The following is a 16,246-nucleotide window of genomic DNA, read 5'->3' as shown; positions in this document are numbered from 1 at the left end:
GTGACAGGATACATTTCTGTTGTTTTAGGCCACCCGGTTTGTGGGACTTTGTTACAGCAGCTCTAGGAAAAGAATACATTGGTGTTTCTCAAAATTTCAAATCCCTCAGGCCCGCCCCTTCATTCCTTCCACTCACAGCAAGTAACCTCTCTTACAAGTCAAGTCCCCTACTTTACCAAGAAAACTGAAGTCCTCAGAGGGAAGTCCAGGCCCTGCAGTGCCCCACGCTCTCCTCTTTTCCTCCTCCCAGGCCAGTCTGTCCACCTGGGCTACGGAGTCCATCCCCTCCTGCTTCTCAGAAACCTTATCCCATCACCTTTGACTTTCTCCCTCCCACACAGACCATTTCCATGTCCAAATGTTCCCCCTAAAAACAAGAACTCCCTTTACTCATTCCCCTTTAGTTACTGTCCCAGCCCACTCTCCCCCTTCAGAGCCAAACTCTCTTGAAAAGTTATCTCTACCAGCTTGGCTTCCTCAGCTCTCGCTCCTCCCACTGTTCTCCATGTGGATTCTGCTCTGAACACTCCTCTGAAGTCACTTTTGTTATGATCACCGGTGACTTCCATGTTGCTAAAACGAATGGCTATTTTCAGTCTTCACCTCACTTGACCTTTCGGCAGCATTGCACACTGTGAGCCAGGATCTCCTTCCCTTTGCCGGGGTGATGTAACCTTCTCCTGGGTTTTCTCCTATCTCAGTGGCTCCTTTCCAGTCTTTTTTATGGCTCAGCCTCCTCTCCCAGCCATTTCATGTTGTGTTCCCCAGGACTCATTTTCAGCCTGTCTTCTCTAACTATGATACTCTCTTCCCTACTTAATTCCATCCCCTTGTACTCCAAACCTTAAACTTGGACCTCTCCCCTCAGCTCCAAGTCTGCAGATTCAAACAGTTCTTGTCCACCGTTCCCTCTCCTTGTGAATGGTACCACTATCTATCCAACCATGCAAACCAGAAACCTGAGAAACCTTGCCACTCTCTCTCTCTCCCTCATCTTCCATGTCCATCAACATGTCTGGTGGATTTTACCTACTGCAATCTCTCATATCCATATTCTCCTCTGAATTCACTTCTATTACTCTTATCCAAGAATTATCACTTCCCACCTGGACTCCAAGAGTCCGGGCATGAGTTCTTGTTTCTTTCTAAGTTATTCCTCTTATCATAGTTAGAATGATGATTTTCAATCCCAAATCATGTCACCCCTCGCCCCTTAACTCCTCCTCCTCCTCCTCCACCTTCACTGTACTCTACCTTCTCTACTTAACACTTTATAATGACTTCCTTAAACTCTTAAAATAAATAAAAAATCCTTAAAATGAGCTGTTAGGTCTCCCTGATTTAGTTCCTATCAAAGTCTCCAGGCTTACCTCCTTCCATGCTCTTCCTCACTCTCTACCTCAGCCACAGTGGCTCTCTTCCAGTCCTTTCCATGCATCCCACTTCCTCCTGCCTCAGGTGCTTTGCATATACTCTCCCCACTCTGCTTTGCCTGGTTAACAGCCTACACAGCTTTCAGATCAGGGCTCAATTTCATGTCCACAGGGAAACCCAACACACCCTCCTGAGTGCTCTCCTTCGAGCACTTACACATGACAAGTTTACATTTATACTCTTAATTACTGTCTCTCTCCTCCAAACCGTTAAGCTCTACGAGGTCACAGACTTGCCCAGTGCTCAGCACAGTGCTGGGCACAGTGTAGTCACTCCGTAAATATTTGTTGAATGACTAAATAAAAGAAAGTCTTATGTTGGATTTTGAGGATATAAAGACGAATAAAGCACAGAGCATCCCAGAAAGTACCTTGTAGATTGAGAGTGGGAGGGGACAAGCAGATGAGAGGACGAGTAAACAGACTCAGGGTTTAATAGGGTGATGAGCAGATAACAGAGAAGCTGGCCAGATGCCCCAGTGGAGACAGTGATCTGTGGGCCCAGCCTACCTGTCCCTAGGTGAAGCTCAATCCAGGTGTCTATTAACTGATCTGTCAGCCCTCAGGGACCCGTAGTCACCAGAGTCGTGAGTGTCCCTAGGATATTACTGCTGTGCATCTGCCACTGCATCCCAGCCATGGCAATGCCAACTCACGTGAAATCCTGCACAGGCACCATCCTCGGGAACTGGGCACACTGTGGGGCTAGGTTAGAATGCAGTGTTAGAAAAGGCTCTGGCTACAATAAGGGCATCATGCGGAGCACTTTAGTCAGAAGAGTTCCTGGTGCCTTCTGGCCAGTGATCTCATCATATCCTCAGGCCAACCCCAAGAGGCAGCAGAGGGAAATGATTTTTCTCCCCGCTGGGCAGCTAAGGAGACAGATCAATAGAGATCACCTGACTTGGGCAAAGAATGAGAATAGCTTTGGAACAGAACTTAGAGAGAACCCAAGGTCCTCTCTGTTAAGTCTACCAGTCAGACCAATCAGCAGAGGAGGCCTCCTAAAGCTGCAGGTGTGCTGTGGCAGGAATCTGCACAGTTTGTTCACTTTGGTGTGGAAGGACATTTCATGGCCCCTTCACACCACTGAATGTTAGATTACGTGGGCCTTGAGAGATCATTTGATTCAACACCCTCATAAAGAAGGAAACTGAGACCAAAAGATGAATCTTTTTACTCTCCCTTTCTTTCCCTGCCCTACTGATATCTAGAGGTAGGGCAGAGATTGTTAGCAGTCTACCCAAATCCCTTCTCCCCTTCTTTGCCTCTGTGGTTAGACTACATTTCCCAGCCTCCTGTGCAGTTGGGTGAGCCATGTGACCATGCTCTCTCCAGTGGAATGTAAGAGGAGATGAGGCACTTCCAGACCGGGCCCACCAAAACTTCCTCTGCTCACACCACCATGTTCTTTTCACCTCTGGCTGACTGGGATGCCAATTCCCAGAGCAACTTTGGAAGCCATACTAGAGTATGGCAGAACCACCATAAAGTGGATTCATAATGTGGATTCTTGTTCCTTTAACAGCCTTAGACACTGATGTTCAGCTCAATGGGACAGCTTCTTCACACAGCCTATTGAGCTGAACATCTGTGTCTAAGGCTGTTAAGGTAACAAGAATGAAACACATATGGTGTTAAGCTGCTGCATCTGGGTGGCCTATTTGTTACTATAGCCTAGCCTAGTCTGATTAACACAAGTAGAGGCAGGAAAGCCCTGACAACAGCTCTGACTACATCAAGTTTCAGGTGGCAAAGACACTGGGCTCCCTGCTGATTTCACTGTTAATTACATTGGGGTGCCCCCACTCCTACCTGTGGAGAGGTTAAGAATGCCTGTTAACTCACTCAGTCCTGGAATTTGTTCTGAGCTGTCTTCCCACCTGTTTTATCCTAGATCAACAGATTCCTAGGGCTGGAATGGATCTGAGAAGTCATCTGATTTATGACCCTGGCTCCAGATAGGACCTCTCAAGCTATCTGAGATGATCAAGAATCTTGTCTGGATTTTCATATCCCTGGGAAGAAAACACTACAAACGTTCTTAGATAACAGTTTTAGTCTATGGCCGTACCACCCTAAAAGTGCCTGATCTTTTCTGATCTCAGAAACTAAGCAGGCTTGAGTCTGGTTAGTACTTGGATGGGAGATACCTATTTCATACCTCCTTGCTACTGTGCCAGAAGTTCTTTCCTGAACTCTAAAACGTCAGAGCTAGAACACTCCTTAGCAGTCATCCAGGACCATCTTTGTTTTAGAGATTGGAAACTGCGGCCCAGATCACACAATTAAACAGTGGTAAAGGCCGGAAAAGAAGCAAGGGCTCTAGGACCAAGTCAACTGTTCTTTCCAAGGTTCTATACTGCCTCCAATTCTCTCTTGCTGTTTTGCTGTTTTCTCTTGCTCTGCCTTAGGAGGAGAAGAAAAAGAGCTGAAATCCATCTACACCTTGATCAATCTTTCCAAGTTCTCCCTGTGTGTCCCTCTCCTCATCTGCTGGTTAAGCCCTTTCTAGCTGGCAGTCACCCTGAACTCGGTCATTTCTCTTAGAAGGCAGAGAAGATTAGAGAGAGATAAACCTGTAGTACTTAAAGTGGGGTGGGATTGGGGGGTGGGGAGGATTTGGGGGAGGTGGCAGGTACATGTTTACTCCTTGGGTCTTAGTAGAGAAGGCAGATTATCTCATAGGATCCCTGAATCCACACGAGAAGCCTGTAAGGGCCATTCTACCGTTAAGCCTTTCTGCTTGCCTGGGAGTGCAGCCAGTACTATGTGACATGGTCTCCTTGGAGGGGAGGGAGTGGCAGTAACCAGAACCTCTGGGCACAGTCCTAGTCTGTTGGGGCTTGTCTGGCTGGGTCTGGGCAGCTGTGCAGTCCTGCCTGTTAATGTGAGAGCAGCATCCAGAGAAGTTGAGCTCAGGCCATGAGAGCAAACCAAGTCAGTTTCAGGGGGATTACTGTTTGGTACTTTCTTGGAGGGACCTGGAAGTTCTGTGTTAGAGCCCTGGAAAGCTGGTTTGTTTAAAAACAAAACAAAATAAAACCAAATCTTTACTCCTTATTCTCTCATTTAAGGTGAGTTTGTTTATACACAGCCTCCTTTATGTTTTTTTGCCAAATGACTCACTTGTACTGAGTCACCAAAAAGTGGGCCTAGGCCCATCTGCAGCTGCCCTGGACACTACGATCTCATTCTCCTGGAGGTGGGTCATGGAGATCTGGAGACAGAGAAACAGAGAAGAGCAAAGAAATGGGATGGAGAGCCAGGCCTGAAAGTGAGGTGCATACTCATCTTTTCACGAGCATTTGGTTGTCAGACAGGGGCCCCCAACAGAACTGGCAAGATCCCCAAGGAGCTGCAACATTTGTTTCTGTTGCAATACTATTTGTTTCTGTTTGCGAATTATTGCAAACTCTGAATTAGGAGACCAGAATTAATAATATCACATGGTCATTCACAGATGAATCATTTCGTCTTCGGGTCTACCTTCAGAATCTTGAGCAAGTTATTTTCCCATTTGAGCCCCTCTTTCTTCACTTAATGAGGTGGCTTACAGTCCTAAACTTTAGACATTTTATTATTCATTTACTGGGGAGGGAGAGGTTATGGAAACAAATGGAACTTTATTTACGAAGACAATTTGTTTACGTGAAATCTTGGAATCTTTCCCCATAGGTTTCCATTTAAAATTCTGTGATATCTGGGCATCATTCGGTTTCCTTTGCGACCTGCAGTTCTTTTCCTGATGATGAGTTTGCCCTAGCCTGCTTGAATTCACAGTTTTCTTTTCCCTGCAGCCTGTTTGGGTGTCCTCGCGGTGACATCTCTGCAGAACTCTGGTGTGAGCCAAAGGCAGTGGTGGGATGGGAACGGCATCCAAGCTTGAGAGGGCGTGGGGGATACTCGGATTCTCGCGTTGGCCGGAGGGTGAGGTGTTAGGTTTGGCAAACACGAGCTCATCAGCAGCCCTGGGGCCTGGAGAAGGGGAGGTGGGGGTGGGAGTGGGGACACTTCAAATCAGTAAGGGGGTTGACAGCGCGGGCTGGGTACCAGGGGACCGTTCCCTTTCTCTCTCCTATCAAAGCATTTGGGATAATCTAGTCTGGTGCTAATCACATTACCCAGGACCTGCTTTTCACCAACTTCTTGTGCGTTTAAGGAGTTGGGAAAGTGGTGCCCGATTCAGAAGACTATGCGGAGCATGTGTGCGACAAAAGTTGCAGCACCGTGGCTCCGCTGACCTCATCCCGCTGTCCCGGGCCGGGCCGCTCTCCAGGCGCCGGGCCCCAGCCCCCTTCCTGCCCTCTCCCCGCCCCCGGGCCCGCCGCGCGGGGCCGGTGATGTCAACCGAGGAGGAGCCGCCCGCCAGCCAGCGACCCGCCCGGGCTAATTAGCATGTAGCGGCGCCGCGGGCCGCCTCCGCCCAGCCAGCCCGGCCCCCGGCCGCCCTCCCGCGGCTCCCGACAACTTTTGAGGCGCGGAGCGCGCTCGCAGCCTCACTCCGCTCACTTCCCCCGCCCCGCGCGGCCCCCGCTGCCCGCTGCCCTCGCCCCGCGCGCCGGGCATGTGAGCGCGGGCGGGCGCCGTCACCATGGCCTCGCCGCGCGCCTCGCGGTGGCCGCCGCCGCTCCTGCTGCTGTTGCTGCCGCTGCTGCTGCTGCCGCCGGCGGCCCCCGGGACGCGGGACCCGCCGCCTTCCCCGGCTCGCCGCGCGCTGAGCCTGGCGCCCCTCGCGGGAGCGGGGCTGGAGCTGCAGCTGGAGCGCCGCCCGGAGCGCGAGCCGCCGCCCACGCCACCCCGGGAGCGCCGCGGGCCCGCGACCCCCGGCCCTAGCTACAGGGCCCCTGAGCCGGGCGCCGCGACACAGTGGGGACCCTCCGGCCGGGCCCCCAGAGGCGGGAGCGCGGGTGAGTGAGAGCCGGGAACCTGGCTCCTGGCCAGCCTGGGCTGGGGGCGTGGGCGCGCCCCGGGCTGCATCCCCAGCCGTAGGCCCCTCCGCCCCGCGCGACCTAGGGTGGGGGCTCCTCGCCCGGCGTGTGCGGGACCCTGAGGGTCGGCGGGTAGGGAGGGACGCTTTCGCAGTTGGCTGGACTGAGGGGTGTGACCATCCCGTTCTCCCCCAACCCTTTGGAAGAAAACTTATTTTCTATGGGGTACCCTGTATCTCTTCCAGCCCACTTTAAAAAAAATGGAAAGGAAAGGGAAAAAGACTCCAAAGCATGTCTCCCACCCCCGATATCTGGCCAGCCGGTCCCCAGTTTCATTTTTTCTGCTATACAGAACTGGCTTCTCCAGGTACAGGGCTCGACTTTCTCATCTAAATAACTGATTTTTAAGGGGTTCTAGGACGGGATATTGTAAAGGACAAAGGATGTACGTAGTTTGAAACAAAACGCTGTACTGGTTCGACTTAAAAGCAAAGGAACGCGGTTGGGGTTGCATGGTTGAAGCCCTGCAAGGCACAGGCTGATGATACAGGACCATCCCTGAGCCTCCTCCCTCCCCTTTCCTTTCCCAATGAACTGTTGCTCCGTGGTAGCCACCGCCTGTCCCATGCAGAGAGAAGGAACTGACCTCTTCTCCCTGCTACCTTTGTGTCCAGTTCTTTCTTATGATCTGGAAAAATATGCCACATACTGAGTGAATTCTAACCATAATACCATTATGACCTTGGGAATGCTGTCTCTTTGAGCTCGCTTTCTCCATCTGTGAAATGGAAGTGATGATCCCTGTTCCTTCTAGCCTCCTAGTGATGATGTGACAAAATGAAAGTAAAAATAAATGGAAAGTGCTTTGAACAAAGTCAGCAACGTGGTGGTGTTAGCCTTTGCCTTCCTGTGAGTGACACAGGGCATATGCTCTGTCCGGGCTATTCAAATAAGCTGGGTTGCTTGCAACACTGGACATTGATTTGGAGTTTCCCTGAAAGTTGAGTTGTCTGCGTAATTGACAATTCATTTAAGTTTCTCATATCATGCAGACTTTCTGGCACGTGAATTAGCTTGCTTCCTCCAACCTAGAGGTGCTTCTTAGAGTTAAATAAGAAAAAGTTTGGATTTTTAAAAATCAAATTCTCCTGTAAAAACTCAATTTCATATTCAACAGTATTCCCATTATCGCAAAATGCCTTATTTTGTGAATTTTTAAATCACTGGCATAAGATTGAGAAACCGAGGAACAGTAAGAAAAGGGAGAGGAGAGAGAAGCTTCTGAAGACTTGTAGGAGACACATCCCGAAGTGACTCTGACTTTAGATTACTTACAGCATACGCTGTTTTGCTAACTTCCATGGGAAGGAATCAAGAACATAAAACAACATATTTCTCCAACTAGAAAAGTAACTGAGGAACACTGTGTAGTATTTTGTGAGTTTTTCTAAACAGAAGATAAACTGCAGAGAATTGAGAACATTTCGGAGGAGACACCCAAGAGCCGAAGGCAGATTTCTCTCGGTAGTAGTCAGGCTGTCTTAGCTGAATGGCCCCCATCTTGTTGTTAGGGGATAGGTGGGAGAGACACTGACTTGCAGGGGCCCTGGCTGGATGGCGCAGGCACATGAGTCTCTTTCCTTCTCTTAGGGGTGGGATCTCCAGAGAGAGGTAGGTATTACAGAGAGGTAGGGACAATGGAGGCAGCTAGCTTAGAGGACTCAGCTGGTAAGAATTGGGGCCTTGTGGGACCCAAACATCCCTCACAGGTGTGGCAGGTAACACTGCTGGTCTTGGTTTTGTGGCTTTCCGAGTTTGATTCCTTTGCAGAAGTGAGTGATGGAGGCTTCATGTATATGAGGTACTGGAAGGAATACATGTGAGAATCCCAGAAAGCAGCGAGAGAGTAATTGGAATAGTGCACACCTTCTCTTACCTAAGTAGGTTCTCCTGGTCTCCTGGTGCCCCACAGACACCACCCACAGACACTGAAGAGGAGTGCCTCCTCTCCAGTGGCTCAAAGGCCCAATCTCTGAAGGGATGTTAGGAAGATGCAATTAGAAGAGATGAACTGAACACCTGTTGAAGCTGCTAGAAGCTACTCATATGGCCAAGGATCTAGGCATGACCTGTGCTTGTTTTTCTGATAGTGGCTCAAACAGTATCATTTAGGGGTAAAAAAGAAACAACACATAAGAAAACCAGTGTTCAGTGATTTCAGTGAGTCTGAGTTTTCTGATAACCAGGATTGGGGGCCTTTTGGATTGGTCCTCATGTATCACTAGATGCTATCACTCATTTCACAAGGCAGCAAGGTCTCAATGCTGAGAGGGCCTCCACAGGTCCTCCAGTCCACACTGTGTCCCATGCAAATGTCTGCCCCTCCAGCACCCCTGACAGATGGTCATCCCAGCTCTCCCTCAGCATTTTTGTGTTTGGGGAGGCACCATGCTACTGCCACTAACAAGCCCTGAGTCTCACAAGTAACGTGCTCCATTTGGTTGTTGGGGAAGCTGCCTCCAGGCCTTTCGTGCCATGGGGATGCTGGTAGTCAGGGCCTGGCCCCTGGGACTTCCAAATACACTGATGTCAGCAGCAAGGGCCACAGATGTCCTTTTCTTCCCTGTGGGCCATTTCCAGCTCTTCTCTTCCTGGCAGAGTTCAACTTCTCACTGCTGAGTAACCGCGTTAGCATTCCATTATGTGGATTGTTTGCCTGTATTAGACTGTAAGTCCCTGGAGAGCAGCTCCCTGCTTATATAGCCATTGTTAAGCTTTTGCGCCCACCCGTCACCCTGCTGGCTGTTCAGCTGATGTTTATTGCTGGTGTTTCAGCTAGTGGTGACAAGATGCTGAGACCTAGAGGTTTTCTTTTTCTGCATGTGTTTTTCTACCACTCAGGACTCCGAGCCACAGTTCTAAGCTGAATGCAAAGTTTATATGCCTTAATTTTGTGATCCATATGCTATGCTTTAATTGTGAGATCTGCAGATAAGAGGGAGAGAAGGCTTAAATCATAATGAAAATCAATGCAGAAGGAAAGAACTTTCCCACCCAAAGGGGAAATGACGCTGAGTAGCTGAGCAGCCAGCCCGAGAAATAATAATCTTAGAAAAATGCAGCTCCCTAGAGGGAAGGAAGCGCTTTGAGCTGAGCCCCTTCTGAGCTGTTAAATAGCTGTCGCCTGAATTGCTCTAACTTTGTGGGCCAACTTCGTCATTTAGCTTGGCTGCTGGGAGAACCATTACAAGGTGCAGCGGGCAAGAGGCAGCCCCTCAGGGAAGGGAGAGTGGCTTTCCTCCAGAAGGCGGCTACCTCACTCCTGGCGGAGGCTTGGGGGTGGTGGTAGTGGGGATTCCTGAGAAGCCTGTTTGCTTTGATGGAGGGTGTCCCAAATAGAAGGGGGGAGGCGGGAGGGGGCAAGGGACTCTCCGTGGTGCATGAGTGTTTAAAAGCCACATCCTTTTTACCTTACAAGAACCCTTTTATTGCTTTCCTCAGTCTGTGTGCACATGCTGAACCATGTTTTGCCAGAGACCCGAATGGTGTGGACTGAGGGAGACTGAAAGGTATTTGCTGCCCAGCTGGGCAGTTTCTGCATCCTTGTCCTGGAGGCTGGGGAAGGAGCCTCTGCCCTCCTGGTGATCCCTCCTGCCTTCCAGCAGCCCTGCCCAGCTGGCTGAAAACAGTGTTACTGAAGTTAACTTGTCCTTGTCCAGAGACACTCAGAAAGAAAGCAAAGAACAGATGGCAGTTGTGGTTTTGTTAGCCACTTACTGCCTTCTTCGGTGGCTTCCCTCTGTCTCCAGCATCCTTTTTGTATGAATGGGAGGTTTCAGCTGCAATAAATGTTCTCTTCCAAGAATCCTGGGGAGGCAACAAGGAAGGAAACTAGTTTTGGGGTCTGACTTTTGACTCCCTGGCCTTTGAGCACCTATGTGTGTTCGGCGCCTTCACACTCCTTCTCCGTTTAACCCTCAAAACAAGCCCGTGAGGGATGTTATTTGCCTTTTACAGTTCTGGAAACAGTAGCCTGGAGAGGTTAGATCACACAGTAAATGGAGGCAGCAGGATTTAAATAGATTTTGACCAAATCCAGGTGCTTGTCCCACAATATCAGGAGGTCTCAGTTTTCTCATCTGTAAAATGGGGTACCAGTTGTCCTAGATCTCTAAGATCCTCTCCTGCTCATCATTCTTCCTCCCTCCCTCCATTCCTTGCTCTTGCTTTTTTGTAGAGATTAGGGGCCAGCATGGGCATGGGGAAAATATGAGGAGACGGCAGTGGCAATGAGGACACCTATTGAGTAAAAATTTTTTAAAAATTTTGTTTGAAATTACCTGAGACAAGACCACAAGTCTTTAAAATGACATTTTATATAGAGATTGTAAATTATGCCCTACTCATATGCCAATCCATAGGTTATTGATGCCAGAGGTTGCTGCATTAATTATAAGCCAAGCTGAAATGAATTGGTGACTTTCTTAATGGGCCCTCTCCTGGGAACGTGGAGCAGTGGCTGACATTGTGAGGCAGTTGTTATGAATACCTGCCCAGTAGGAGGTGAGGTTAAATGGTACTCCATGCAGACGCTGTCAAATTGCTTTCATTTGAACATCTATGCTCTCTTCTACCCACTCACCATTCATCGGGCATAGACAGAAACAAAGACGTTTCTATTCTGTTTTTTCACTCTTCTTTTGTTGGAGTGTGGCAGATGTCTCTATTTGTGTCACATTGGACTGATTTGTAAATCAAGATATATTTACAGAAGACTTGCTATGTGGAAGAGCCGTGCCAGGTGATGAAGTTGTAGTGCATGTCTGTGATGCCCCCAGGGAACATTCAGTCTTGTTGGAGCACAGACATCAAGATTGTAAAAAGCGAAATAACGATGCATGAGTGACTCACAACTGAAGAAATGCCACGGGAGATCGTACTGACCAAAGGAATGGTGAGGGTGGAGATGGGCTGCTGCATGCAGACGTGGAGACCACTGGGGACTGGATAGTCCAGGGAGACTTCAGTGGGAAAGGGGGGAGTTGATTTAACTTTGAAAGTTGACTGGGATGTGGATAGACAGAGAGGTGGAGGATGGGCTGGGCATGGTGGCTCACGCCTGTAATCCCAGCACTTTGGGAGGCCAAGGCGGGTGGATCACTTGAGGTCAGGAGTTTGGGACCAGCCTGGCCAACATGGTAAAACCCTGTCTCTACTCAAAATACAAAAATTAGCTGGGCATGGTGGCACGTGCCTGTAATCCCAGCTACTCAGGAGGCTGAGGCATGAGAATCGCTTGAACCTGGGAGCCGGAGGTTGCAGTTAGCCGAGAATGCACCACTGCACTCTAGCCTGGGCAACAAAGTGAGACTTCATCTCAAAAAAAAAAAAAAAAAAAAAAAAGAGGTGGAGGATGAATGGCATCCACGCAAAATCCCAAATGTTGAAAAGCCCAAGACTTTTCAAAATGGAGGTGATCAACAGCCAGTAAGGCTGGAGAAAAGGACTTGAAGAGGCCAGATAGGCTCCCAAATCAACTAGTCGTTGAAGACAAGACTGGAAAGGAGGATTAGACCTGATTGTGGAGGGCTTTAGAGGCCCGTTAAGGTGTTTGTTTTCATCCCATCCACACCAAGGAGCCCCTGATGGCTTCTGAACAGGGAAAGCATAATTAGCTTGTTCATTTCTGCTTGGAGCTGGGGCCTCATAGATGAACCATATACATATCTGCCCTCACTACAGCCCCATTGTTGTTTAAGAGACACTGGAATGCTGGTGGGCATTGTATTGATGTGTTGGGAGGAAAGACTGAGGACAGAGCATGGGTTAGAGTGGAGGTAGTGGAAATTGAAAGGGAGAGATGCAAGGGCCACTTAAAAGAGTAAGGCTGGAGTGCTAGACTGCCTGGCCACGGAGATGACAGGACAGAATGGAGAGGAGCTCTTTGCTGTTAAAGGGGCTCCTTCAGTTTCAGCCTTTCAGTGTAAAGACTGCATGTCCGCTTGGAAGTATTCTGTGGATGGTTGAGAATGTGGAACTGAACTAGAGGGAGGCCAGGGCCAGATTCAGCCCTGAGGGGCAGTAGTTAAAGCCACAGAGGAAGAGGAAATCAGCTCCAGTCAGGTGGAGAACATCCAGTGTGGATGGCGGGGAGGAAGGGATGCCAGCCTGGCATGAGGGTGCAATGAGAGGTGGGGGTGGCTTGCAGGTTGGCTGTGGATTGGCAGATAATCTGAATGTAGCATGGTTTATGCATCATATGTGGAGGTCTGTGAAGGTCCACGTAAGTTAACATATTTCTGCTTTCTGTCTTGACTTGTCCTCTCATCTGGAAACTATCCAAGTTAAAAGGCAGAGGGAGACTGGGGAGAATGAGGTCAGGGGAAAGGCCTCTGGCCTCCATTCTGAGCTGTTTAGTGGGACTCCTAAAAGTGCAGGAAGCAGCCTGCCTACTGTATGATAGGCATGGAAGGCCTGTCTGTGGCAAAGTGTGATGGTGAAATAAAAGAGGACAATCAGAGAGAATCAGAATCCTTGATTCTCATCCCCTAACCCTGTGTCAACTCCTGCCTCTTCCCATGTCAGGAGTTAGCAACACCATGCACCTAGTTCCTTAAGCTAGAAGCCTAGAAGTCACCCTCCATTCCTCTCCTTCCCTCACCCACTACCTTGATTCTTTTTTGGCAACTCCAGGTGATCTGTTTCCAGGATACATGGTGAATCTGCTCTCTTCCTCCCCACTGCTCTTTTCTGTTGTCTGCATCCACTTGTGCTCTCTCTCTAATCTGTACTCACAGAAGCCAGAGTGATCTTCTTAAAATGTAACTCAGGTCACCTTACTTGGAGGCTTAACACCCTCAAAGAGCTTTGCATTGTACTTAGAATAAAATCCAGACCCCCTAAATTGGAATATGAGGCCTGCAGGATCTGTCTGGCCACCTCTCTCACCCTCTCTTGCTCTGCTCCCCACTTACACCAGACAGTTGCTAATATATGCCAAACTCATTCCTGTCTTGGAGACTTGGCACATGGCATCCCCCTGCCTATAGCAGCAAGAGCCTTCCAGGCAGGGGGAGCAGCCAGGGCAGATGATCTAAGGCAGGACCCAGCTTGCCTTGTCTCAGGATTGGCAAGAAGGAAGGCCAGGGTGTCTGGATCACCCAGGGCCGTGAGAACCATGGTAAGGAGGTCGATTTTCCTCTAGGTGCCGTGGAGGGTCCTGCAGCAGGGTCTTTACCACCACATGGTATGGGGCTCTGGTTGCAAGGTCTCTTAAGGAGCTGGAAAGACCATCTGCAAAGTCTACAGAGGCTATTAAAAATGGACAGTTTCCTTTTGCTTAATATTTTAGCTTTGAGGTACTTGAACTTCATGCTAGCTTTCGTGTCATGTAAACATTTTTGAGGAAAGCTTACAGGTCAGATGGCATGGCAGGCAGACAAGACCGCATTCCCAATTCCTGGGATGTCTCGGGGGACTTGAGGGAGAATCTGACCTCACTGAAGACCCTGAATAACAGGAGCCCCCATCTATCTGTGCAGAGAAGGTGCTGAAGGCAAAGAAATGGATTTGATAAGTTGACAAGTTTCTTCTTAATGTCTCTGATAGGCTGGGAAATGAAGATGGGGGAGGAAGAAAAGTGACAAGAAGAGGGCAGAGGCCAAGGTCAAGCTCTTCAGGTGGCCCTGCAGTTCCACCTTGGAACTGAAGAATCAAATTGGAGGAAGGAGTAGCAAGAGTCAGGAGAGAGATGCGTGCTTGTCATCTGGAGGGATGTTCCTAGTGCAGGGCTGTGACTAGTAATTATCATATATTGGGCTAGAATTAAAAACCACTCCATTTTTCTTTTCTGGGTGATAGGAGATGGAAACAGCTTCAACTTGGGGACGAGTTTCACTCCTGCAGCCTCCCTGGCCCCCAGGACCTTTATTACGGCCATGTGGTGAGACTTTTTCAGGGATCATCTTTTGCCAGGGTGTGGACGAGAGCCCTGCTGGTGTTGCAGTCACAGGCCACAGAGGTCCCGGCTTGGAAGGGTCAGACAGTCTCAATTTAAACCCCAGCAGTGCCACTTGCCAGCTGTGGGACTGTGGTAGGTTATTAGCCTCTCTGTGTGGTCAGTTTGTCATCTGTCAAATGGGCTATTAATAGAAAGAGCCCTGCTCAGAATGGAGAAGTGCAATATAACACCTGTAAAGCAGACGGCTTGATGCCTGGGCAAGAGAGCTCTAGAAATGCTGGCAACAGTGATGCTACTGAAACCAGTGCCCATTTACACTGGTCATTGTGTTGGCAGCAACCCCCCCACCGCACCTTGCCTTCCAGGCGTTTTACTGGACAGCGGACAAGCTCCTGCCTAGGGTTCAAGTCCATGTTCCAAAGACCTCTGTTACCTGGTCTTCCCCTCGTTGGACCCCTGCCAACCTCACCCCTTGGTATCCCTAGAGCTCTCTTTTGCTTCTTGGCCTTAAACATGGAGAGGAAAGAGCCAACTTTCATGATTTGAAGTCAGAAAAACCAAGTGCAACAGCCCTCACCTATGGTCATCTGAGGAGACCAGATGAACACATAGAAAGCTATTAGGATTGAATAATAGCAGTATGCCAGGTGTGACCACAAAATAAGAAGCCTTTGAAAATCAGTCACACTTGGACCTCTGTGGTCAATGAGTATTCTTCAGATCAGAACCTTTGGGGGTTATCAATACATGCTTCACAAGTGTTTGAAGGAGTTAAGAGCCACCTTCAGAGTGTGTGTGAGCCACACAAGCAACTCCCTGGTGTTTCTTGCAGCAAACCTCCTGGATTGAAAATGGGGTCGCGGATCTCCATCTACTGCATCTTTCATCAGATCATCTTTGAAGTTTTGTGTTTCCAAAATAATCCAACATCATTATCAAGGGATGGAAATGTATCATTATTCAGGAAACTCAAGAGAATAATATTCTGCAGGCTCTATTGAAAACTAGCCAGTTGGGTCGGGCACAGTGGCTCACACTTGTAAACCCAGCACTTTGGGAGCTGAGGCAGGAGAATTGCTTGAGGCCAGGCATTCGAGACCAGTCTAGGCAACATAGTGAGACCTCATCTCTATAATTAAAAAAATATATATATGTGTGTATGTGTGTGTGTGTGTGTGTGTGTGTATGTATATATATATATGCATATACATATATATGAAAAAAGAAAAGTAGCAAATTTTAGAAAATGGTTTGAGCAGTAACAGTATTGATGGAATAAGTATTGTCTTATTGGGACCTCTTTGAAGAAGACCATACTCACTTGGGTAGGGGAATTCTTGTGGTTTGTTAGGAATTATTTCTAGTACAGTCATGCCTTATGGTAATGGAGTGCTACTGGCTGTAGCTGCTGGCAAAGTTGGGGAGAGATGCCGTGGAGCTCTGGTGGGGGTTGGAGGACCTGTGCTTAACCCCTTCAGCTTTCTGCCTCTGTGGCATTGGATAGCTGCCTAATGTCCCTAGGCCTTAATTTCCTCATATTAAAAATTAGGATAATAAAGACTTTCCTGCTCCTAACAAGGTTTTTGAGGAGGAGCAAATATAATTTTGACAGTGAAAGCACTTTTAACTGGACAGAGCAATGTTTTAGTTGTGATATAGTGAACTGGCTATGACCTTGGGCAAGTCATTTAACTTCTGTACCTGCTTCCATATCTGTAAAATGGAGACGATAACTGTTTTGTTGACTTCAGTGTTGTTGGAAGGATGAATGGAACTGATCCACATGGACACGCTTTGTAAACATGCATGTGCTGTGTACATGTTAGTCATGAATGCTTCCTGGGAACACATCAGGCGTTATGTCTCTAAGAGAGTCAGGCATCAGGAAGAGGTAGACGTGGAGTGATGAGTGGAAAACTGGA

The 16,246-nt window shown here is 48.7% G+C and overlaps 1 protein-coding gene across 3 annotated transcripts in view; it reads left to right on the top strand.

The window, feature by feature from the left end:
- Positions 1-5,829: 5,829 nt before the first annotated feature.
- HEG1 (heart development protein with EGF like domains 1) overlaps positions 5,830-16,246 on the top strand; it is a 95,869-nt gene continuing 85,452 nt past the window's right edge. For 2 of the 3 annotated variants that reach the window (XM_054481507.2, XM_054481506.2), the window contains exon 1: positions 5,831-6,343. In XM_054481507.2, the coding sequence (XP_054337482.1) occupies positions 6,028-6,343 (316 nt within the window). In that variant the 5' untranslated portion in view covers positions 5,831-6,027. Of the gene's footprint in view, positions 6,344-16,246 lie in introns of all 3 variants that reach the window. The other variant, XM_063661683.1, reaches the window with a different exon arrangement.

Source organism: Pongo pygmaeus, chromosome 2 (assembly GCF_028885625.2).
Source record: "Pongo pygmaeus isolate AG05252 chromosome 2, NHGRI_mPonPyg2-v2.0_pri, whole genome shotgun sequence".
Taxonomy (NCBI): domain Eukaryota; kingdom Metazoa; phylum Chordata; class Mammalia; order Primates; family Hominidae; genus Pongo; species Pongo pygmaeus.
The sequence above is the reverse complement of the archived record's forward strand: the minus strand, read 5'-3'. Positions and strand labels throughout refer to the sequence as shown.